At 31.2% G+C, this 10140-nt stretch overlaps 1 protein-coding gene across 1 annotated transcript; it reads right to left on the bottom strand.

The window, feature by feature from the left end:
* Positions 1 to 12: 12 nt before the first annotated feature.
* On the bottom strand, positions 13 to 10139 carry LOC143071919 (myeloid-derived growth factor-like). Its single transcript, XM_076246604.1, has 5 exons — positions 9925 to 10139; positions 4507 to 4557; positions 3849 to 3992; positions 2216 to 2276; positions 13 to 666 (listed from the first exon to the last, which is right to left on the bottom strand). Exons 1-5 carry the CDS (start codon positions 10066 to 10068, stop codon positions 587 to 589), a joined length of 480 nt encoding a protein of 159 aa, XP_076102719.1. The 5' UTR covers positions 10069 to 10139; the 3' UTR covers positions 13 to 586.
* Position 10140: the final 1 nt, after the last annotated feature.

Genomic DNA, 10140 nt, shown 5'->3' on the forward strand with positions numbered 1-10140 from the left:
AATTCTCTATAGGGAAAAGATTTTTATATTAACTTATGAAAAAAATATAACTTTTCTCTATAACCTTCACTTATATGTTGTGTAAGCATACACTTATATGTTGTGTAAGCATACACTTATATACACTTATATGTTGTGTAAGCATACATTTATATGTTGTGTAAGCATACACTTATATGTTGTGTAAGCATACACTTATATGTTGTGTAAGCATACACTTATATGTTGTGTAAGCATAAGGAAATGGAATAAATGCTCATTGGCACATCTTCTTATATCTCTTAATACTACTTTGAGATATTCCATATATTAACTTAGACTTAAAATAAATGGTGTTTGACCAGTATTGAAAAAGAGGCAGGATAGCATTAGTTTTTTGACAGTATTTTCATTGTTTTTAGTTATCAACTTGCAAATCTCACGTTCTCAGAAAGTGATTTCTCTAACTTTTTACAAAAAAAAATTCTTTACAAATTTCATACATTTTCCCATAATTTTCAATTACCAATGTCTCATTAAACGAGACAAAACATATATTCTCTCTAGATGCATAGATAGTAGTCCTATACTCCTGAGGTCCTTGATCTTACAACTCTTCTTTTTGCTTTTTAAGGACAATTTCTACTTTGTCAAGCATGTGCTCGAATTTGCCATCAACACTGCTAACTGAAAATGATAAAAGTTTGTAAATATAATAAAAGTAATGCTTATCATTTACATCTGTCAAAGGAGTATGGGCATTAAGCCAACAACAAAATAATTTTAGAGTAGCTTTATCATATCTATTGACATAATCTCACCAAATATAAAGTTGGTTCTTGGGTGCGCACATACTTTTTAAATCTGAAATATGCTTAAAATTTGTTAATAACAAGGAAAATCAAGAAATATTAAGAAATATGCAAATTTTGTCATGGTTTGTTACCATGATTACTAGTTCAATGTGAAATTTGTTTTTATTTTTAAATACCTTGTATCCAAGTCTAGTTTGGACCAATTAAAGAATATTTAAAAGAACTTTTAGATTTCATTTGCAGTAATTTTTGGGCCAAATAAGGGCATTATTGCCCCTACTCCTTTTAAGGTATTACATAAAATAATGGTAGATAGAAACATATTATTTTATTATCAAACTTACGATAATGCAACCTGCAAATGGCTTACTGCTTTAAATTATTCCACTTAAGATTCTAATTCTTTCAACTTTTCATTAAAACATTATAAACAAGAACAATCATATATGATGGTTAATTTATTAGTTTAAATTGCTTTTGAACTAGCTTTCAGTTACTGTGAGTACCCTTAAATCAGTAATTTTTGTGTTGTTTTTTTTGTTGGTTTGTTATATTATTCATTGTGCTCAATCTTGACAAGTCACTTCGGACGCATGAAACTATTTAAAGTGTTGTTTTCCATTTTGAAACAGACTTTTGTAGTTGATCTTTATCTTGTGCTATTACACCAATGTCTAAGATGTTTAACCCTGCCACATTCTTTTTCAGGTTGTTCCAATTGAGAATATAAATCAGGGTAGTTGTTCCTGTCTGTCATATTTGTTTTTTTCTTTTATTCATTGTTATAGTATAAACTAGGCTGTTGGTTCTTTGGGTTTTTTTTAATGGTTGCAAATTTTGTAATGTTGGAGCCTTTTATATCTTACTATACTGTACAAGTGTTGATCATTGTTGAAGACCATTTAGTGACTCATAAATGGTTACATCCACTTCTCTGATGGACAGTTGTCTCATTGGAGTTCCTACCACATCTCCTTGTTTTTATACTAATCACAAGGAACTATGAAAGGAGGTCAGTCATTGCTTAGCTAATAATACCAATTGTTACTATTTTAATACTGTGAATTCATTAATTTTTATAGGATACAAATTTTCGTGGGAACAGGAGAACCACGAACTTATATGTTCAACGAATTACAAATTTTCTATAGAAATGAGTACAGACTTTGCCAAAACCACAAAATTAAATATCCACAAATATGTAAGTTTTCCTCAAGCCAAGATAATTGGTACCCATAAAAATAAATGAATCTACAGTAGTTAGCAATATAAAGTACCCTCTTAATACTTTCATGGTCTACTAAACAACCTAAATGTCACCGTCCATTGAACATATGAAAATAGATTTGATGCAAAGTTAAAAGCTAGATTAAACTTGAAAGTTCACAATTAAGATTCAATAAATTAGCATGAGCCATTACCTGTGTTCCCAGGTATATCTACTTTGTATTCCCCTACTTCTAAGGGTTTTCCTTGAGATCCCTGAAATAACAAGAACATTTTTAAATGATATTATGAATTTTCAATACGTCAATATAAATATCCTTAGTTAGGTAAATAAAACACGAGGTCTAGAAACACTTGTTTCCCTTTTCTACAATTCTAGTTAACTCTAGATCTAAGCAATGAATTGACTGTTTTATAGTGTTGTTGGGTTGCTATCTCATTAATTTATACCCAAACTAAGTACTACTATATCTATGTTTAGGAATATGGCCATTGTTATATTATAGTTCGTTTCTGTGTGTGTTACATTTTAACGTTGTGTTTCCGTTGTGTCGTTTGTTTTCTCTATTTTTTTTAGTGTGAATTCACATTACTATAAGACATGTCACTGTACTTATCTATCCCAAATTCATGTATTTGGTTTTGATGTTATATTTGTTATTCTCATAGGATTTTGTCTAATGCTTAGTCCGTTTCTGTGTGTGTGTGTTACATTTTAATGTTGTGTCGTTGTTCTCCTCTTATATTTAATGCGTTTCCCTCAGTTTTAGTTTGTTATTCCGATTTTGTTTTTTGTCCATGGATTTATGAGTTTTGAACAGCGGTATACTACTGTTGCCTTTATTTATTCTGTAAAATCAGAGACATTTTAAATGATAAATACTCCAAGGGAGATAACTGTAACACACATTAGGATAAGCATGTAGGTGTAATACCACTATTGGTTTTCTCCTAGTACAATTTATAAGTCTTTGTTAAATTTGCACTTTTCCAAAATTGTGCAGAATTTATCTTTGTTTCAAATAGAAATACTTGGCATGAGTAAACTTTATCCTGTCCAGTACTATAGACAATTTTTTTCACATAACATTTCATTGTATATAAGAAAATAACCATCACTGGAAGTTAACCAATCAAATGTTCTTATCTTTTTTATCTGTGTACAAGCTTTAGTAACCATGTAACCTCGAGTTTCCAAAATATTCTGTAGAAACATCAAATAAAAAAAATAAACACCCAAGATATATGTCTATGACCCAGACGATTTTTACTGCATTGATATGCATAAGGATTAATTTCCTATAACTACCAAATTCAATGGAATATTTTTTTCAACCCTTTTTGCTATGCAACTGTATGTGAGGTACTATGTTTTGGTGGTTTGACACCTGTACTGGGATGAGTTCATTTATCTAAATATCTATAATGTCTTTTTATGGTAAGGAGTCATAAAGCAGTTTGGAAATTTATGTCAATTATTTACAGCTAATTAAGTTTACTTTACTCTGGGTACCTTGTTTAATTGTAAACTTACTTTATGTGAGAAGGCAGATAATATAACAACGTTCTTTTAACACATTTCATGCAAAACATTTTTGTCCCTTGTGAGTTTAAATTTTTTTTTTTTAAAATACCTAAAATAAGTTCTAAACTATTATTATTAGTTAATTAGTAAATATAATCAAATTAAAATCTAAATGATGGAAGGAGGATTAAACCACCTGCAAACAAAAAGACAAAATGTTGGTTCAAAGAAGTGTTGGTAATAAAATAAGAATATCATTTATACATAACATACGGTAATACACAAAGATATTATAATCATACCAGTACAGTTCCTTCAACTGTTTTTCCTCCCTTGCCAGTCATAACGAAATTTTCAAAATATAAATATGACATTCCACTTTCCCTTTCTACAGAGCAAGCAAACTGTGTCTTTGTTTCATCTACAGATAACTTCATCAGCCATTGCTACAACAGATAAATAGAACATTGTATTCTGATTTACTATACATACACTGTAAAATAAAGTTGGGTTAGTTTGTATTAAAGCAAGTGTTCAAAATCAAAAGGGAGCTTACTTTTATCAATGTCATCAACAGCATAAAGTTTCTGATACATCAATCTTAGTTTACTTGAGTTTGTAGAAAAAGTGTAAAAAAAGACTTTCAATCTGCATGACCTAAAGCACCTTAAAACAAAAAGGCAAAGGGCTGATCCACCTCATTGTAACTTTGGTGGATAGTTCTCTCACAAAAGCTTTTGTGTCAAAGAAAATTGCATTAAAATTTCTTAAGGACTGATTCACTGAGAACAACTGTTACCATCAGAAAACCCTTGTTTCTTGAAATCAAAATTATGATAGTAAAGATATCAATGACAATAGATAGTAGATTATTGATGTACCATTAAAAAAATTGAAAATGTTATTATTGTTTGACCACCATAAAATTATATAATTATCTCTGTAACCATGGTAACTTACTTCATCTGTTCCTCCCTCAGCTTGATAGGTAAAGGAACAGGTAAATCCTTCCTAGAAAAAAAAATAACCATAAGTACTAAAAATTCAATCTTTTTGATCACAATAGTTTCATTTCAACAAATTATATACTGGTATACATCTTATCTTCCAATTTTTAAACATTTGGCAGACACATTTATGTTTCTGCAGTCGAATCTTAATATAAAGACTCTGAATATACAGCAATCTAAACGAAGATTCAACAGGGAGGTACATGCAGTGATATGGATCTTTAGTTTACAAGTCTGAACAGCAACTTACAATATTAGTCTTATGATTAGGATATGACTGATATATATTTAAATACAAAGCACCAATAATTTGCTAAACATTTCATTGCTCACTTCAATGAAATTCTTTCTATAGGTGTCACACCACCAATTACTCCCTCCAATTTAGAACATATGTGAAAGTAGGCCTACTCGGACAAAAAATAGTGCATTTGATGTCATTGTTTACTTAAACTAACCAACAAATTGGCAGAAATGAACCTTTTGGTGAAAGAGAAATATATTAAGACCATTTTGAGCTAAAATTTACTTGTTTATGAGTTTGCATTCAAAATTGAGGATTAATGAACTCCATAGTATACTAATTTAAGATTTCCAGAAAACCAGGGGTTATTTTTAGTGGTACCTCTATTCCGAAGACCTCTTCTTTTTTATATGATTTTAAATGTCTGTTGAAAATTGGCATGTAGAAAGCTGATACATGTACGATTCAGGATATACCTGGTTTCTATGAAGTTAAACTTAAAAGGTAAAATGTTTAGAAAGTTGTGAAAATTGCAAAATTTGGTTGAACAGATAGGGACTTTTAATTGGTGGTATGACACCTATATTTCATGTATTTGTTTTGTCTCGCTCTAAATCATTTACACAATAATGATAATTTTGCCATTAAAAAATAAATTTGAAAGTTTGGCCTTATCTTTTTTCCACATTAGGAACCCAAAGGCATTAAATTTAATTTAATGAGGCTGAAATACTAGAATTTTGTATGAGCGTGAGTTTATGTTTTTGAACTGTCTAAACAGTTGGATTGTCCTGCTTGTTTTTGTAATACACTTTTTCACCAACTTGGTTCCACTTTTAAAAGAGCGCTCCACTCTTGTTTTCCAACTCACCCCACTTTCAAAAATGGTAAAATTCTTTTAAATTTATGACTGCCAACTCGCCTCACTTACATGACTTATGAAAATGGGGAAAATACTGATAAATATGTGATAAATGTCTGCCAACTCGCCCCACTTATGAAAACTTATCTAATGTATACCATACTTGTGTATCTATGTTTTTGTTTCTAGTGTTGAAATTTCATCTAGTACTTTGTTTTGTATAATCATGCCAGAGTTTGTCATATTTGACTCATTGTGCAAACCTATCATCTGAGAATTAAATTATGTTAACACCTATAATTCTTGACTTTTAAAACAGTGATTATAAATATTACCAGAAGGAGGATTTTGAAAATAAATAACTCAGCCTTGATAATCACAAAAATAAATGGTTCGTTCTGTGGTAGTTTGAAAATAAATTACCTGCCTTGCAATGTATTGAAAATAAATAACTCAGCAGGTCTAATCGAAAGTATGAGATGGCACTAGATTTTTCATAAATTCATCTTTTTTCCACAAAAAAATCGGGAAACACTTCCCAATTTTTTTAATAATAAAATAATAAATATTATTTAGATATTTGAAATGTCTGAAAATTGGGTTTCATTTAACTTGAGGTATATTGTCTCAGGAAACCTTACCTCACTTTTATTTTAACAGGGCCGTAACTACATTGATACAATTGCCTCATGTAGGAAATTTCAAAACCAAACTCTCGTCTCCATATCAAATTGTGTTCACGGTGAGTGCCTTGCAAGAAGCAAGTTCTGTTTTCTCTCAGACGTAGCCCTGATTTTTCAGGATCAATGTTTTTTATTTATTTGTCTGTTGTTCAGTGATTGCCCTTCTGTATTCTGTTAGTGTTGCATTCCTTTTGTAATCTAGTATAAATTTTGTTATGAACTTGATCATGAGTTTAAAAAAACAAACACAGCCACAGACTTAACTATGTGAATTCCATTTTTGCTTTATCATGCACATTGATGTTGTCCCTAGAACATGTAGAAACTTAAGTCTTACACTGAATTTATACATTTTGCTTTAAGACCAAAATATTGTCAAAAAATTATGAAAACAAAACTTGCATTTTCAGATTATGAAAGGGTCTTCAGAACACACAGAAAGCAGATTTTGCATCATTTGTTCTATAGCTTCTTGGGCACTCAGTGGCTCCAAAACCATTCAAAAAATTTGTTAGCCAATATTTTTAAAAGAGGCTTGTTACAAACTTTAAAGGGGCACTAGCTGTCAAATTCATGGTCACCGATTTGACTCAAATTCTCATATTTGATTTATTACAATGTAATACATTTATCCAAACTATCAAAAGTCTAAAATAAACAGTTTACAGAGCATGGGGTAGATAATATATAGGTTCGTTTCGTGTGTATTTAAGTCCAGACACCATCTAATTACCTATCGATTTGACCTCAGATGACCATATAAGCGATGTAAACATAAATAAAGATATGAATAGATTAAACCAACACGTGCAATTGGATTTTAATAGGTCTGTTTGATTTTATTTTATAGATTAAAAATAGATGTTTCTCATTGTTTTTAACCGTATAAGAATGATTTTATGTGCATCGAATTAGTAATCAAATCAGTGGCGTCGCTGGGTCATTTTTACGTGTACGCCCGAACCTTGGCGAGGGATATGAGGGGTGCCAACCGCTCAATGTCAAAGCACCTGTTGGTAGTGGGTTCGAAAGGGACGAAGCCCCTGAAAGCTATCGAGAATGAGATACCATAATGATTCCTGTCAGTAAAAAATCATTGATAACAACATATATATACTTTTGAATCTAAATGGTTTATTTTTTTGGTTAAATCTTGTAATATGTTAACTTATTCATCGTGTTAAACTTGAAGCTAGCCTAATGGTCATTGGTTTTAGAGAAAACGTCCAAACCAATATTGCTTTTAAATAAGTTTAAAGGGTGCCGTGAGTGAGCATACAATCAACAAAAGCACCCCTTAATGAACATGAAAAAATAAATATTTCTAAGAGGTGCAGTATAAAAAAAAATCTTGAACACCTAGGACTTTTTATCATTCCTTTAAATGGCTTTTAAAAAAAAATCTAAAATTTTCTTTTGATAATTTTTTCTTGATCTGGAATATTTCACGACAATCTATGAAGGTTTGTAGATTGAGCATGTAAAACAATTAATTGCGTAAAGAAGAGCCCGGCTATCTGTCTATCAGAAAAGAACCGAAAAATGAATGAAAACAAATGCTTTCAAAATTTTAGCTTTAGACACTAGTCAAAGAAAAAGTTTCTTCGGAATATTTCATAAATTTCGATGAAGGTTCGACAAGTAGTTAATGTAATTGAGAAATAACAAAATGTAAGCCCAAAACCCAAACTGCGACCACTTTTTAATTGCAGAAAGAAATACATTTTGTCCTTAAAATGTGGGCAAATAAAAGATATAATTGCATTAGTAAATTGCTCTGAATACTCTTTTGATCGTAAACAGTTTCTGTATAACTTTCGTAAAATTTCACAGATAGTCATTCAATAGACTTTATCCACATTCGGAACCTAAACATTTAGGCTGCTTTGTCTCGCTTTTGGGACATAAATCACAGGCTCGACAAAAATACAAACAGCATATCGAATCTGAGCAGATAGTAAATTGCTTTTAATATAAGAAAAGTATGTAGAATTCATAGTGGATCCAGACTTTTACAAAAGATTCGAAGAAATATATTAAATGATCTATTTGAGTTAATTTAGTCCCTTTTCATTCAAAATTACAATTCATTAAAAAAAGAAGCACAAGGCTGATGTGCTTTTGACCAGTTTTTCTTATATTCTATGTCGAGTATTTGTTTTATTTTCAAAATTCAAGTGTACGCCCGGGCGTTTTGACGTAAACGTAGCTACGCGCATGCAAATGATTTACCGTAGTTTCACTTTCATTGTTGACATTCTTTTTCTTTAAATAACCTGTACACGTACAATGCATGCGTTGTCAATCTCTAGCTAGGGGTTAAATTGAAGTTCACATGAATACGGATTTAAAGAGGTCGACTCTTTCACTTGCAAGTGAATTACTAATTATCAATGTTTCTTAGCTTAATTTGACAAAATTGAACCTTTTTGGATGCAAAAAGCGAATTGTAATTTCACTATTTCACTTTCATTATTGATTGAACAAAAAAAATCAAACTTTAGATTTTTTATATATCTCGTAGCTAGTGCCCCTTTAATACTATGTAGGTATGCAATACATGTACATGAAGTTGGGAATATAAAAGATTTATTTCTGCAGAGGATGAGGATTAATTCTGATTCAATGACTTGACTAAACATGTATTATTTATAATAAACAAATCATTTAAAAATTGTAAGTTTTGGAATATCATAAATATAGTTGTGAAAATGAATAATCAGTCCCATGCTTTAATGAAAATGAAAAATCTTGCTTCAATAGTGCAGAAAATGAATAATCTGTCCTCTTAGTTTACAAAAATAAATAATCAATCAAAAACAAATCCTCCTGGCCCCCCAGAATATCAAATGGTTTTCCCCTAAGTACAGGGACCGTCTATACTAACTACACAAAATGTGTGTATCAAACAAATTGGATTTGACATTCTGCAGTTGTGATTTTTTTAATTTAAGGGTGGGGTTACAGCACTGGCAAGCCGTGAAACCTGATCCTGCATTTAAACAAACTTTTTTTTAAGTATTATCATGAGAAATTACTGTGAGAAATTGTGTACCATAAGAGGAAACTATACACCTTATCGCTAATCCCGGCTGACCCGGCCGCTTGAACTTTTCACGTCAACAACAATCAGTTTTCCATTGTGGCGTCAGATATTTTGTTTTATGACGTCAAAATTTTACGGGAACCTGTGTGATATCCAGTAATGCCGGACAAATAGCGATAAGGTGTATTAATACAAGCCAGACAAGTTGGGTCAATTTCGACCTTAGGATCAGGTCACTGTAGGCATTTTTATAAGTTTAAACCCGTTTAAGGAACGGTGCTCTTATACTTGCTTCTGAACCTTTATTGTTGCTGAAATTTCATCCTGCATCTTGTTGCTTAGTGTCTCCAGTATAATTGGTGGAGAAAGAAACAGATAAAGATTGCAATGAGTTAGCTTAGTATGCTGATGAAAACAATGATAAGGTCAAAAACTAGAATGTGAGATCCACATTTAGTCAGTGTGAAAGGTTAATTTATGTGTCAAGTTTATATTTGCATAGACTTTGGGAACTGACTGGATTAGTGTAATACCAAATCTTTTTCTTCTGTTATCCTTTTTCCTAAGGGCCTGACATCAATTGTTTCTGCTCTCACTTCATCTGGGTCGATGTTACTAGAGGCACTGTAGCCAAATAAGTAAACAATACAAAAGAGGTATTGGAGATTCAGTTGCATTACGTTTCAGCTTTACTTTTCAACACACAATTTCGCCAGATGGACGTGGACCAATGAACGTTGAAATTGTAA

Source organism: Mytilus galloprovincialis, chromosome 4 (assembly GCF_965363235.1).
Source record: "Mytilus galloprovincialis chromosome 4, xbMytGall1.hap1.1, whole genome shotgun sequence".
In the NCBI taxonomy this organism is placed as follows: Eukaryota; Metazoa; Mollusca; class Bivalvia; order Mytilida; family Mytilidae; genus Mytilus; species Mytilus galloprovincialis.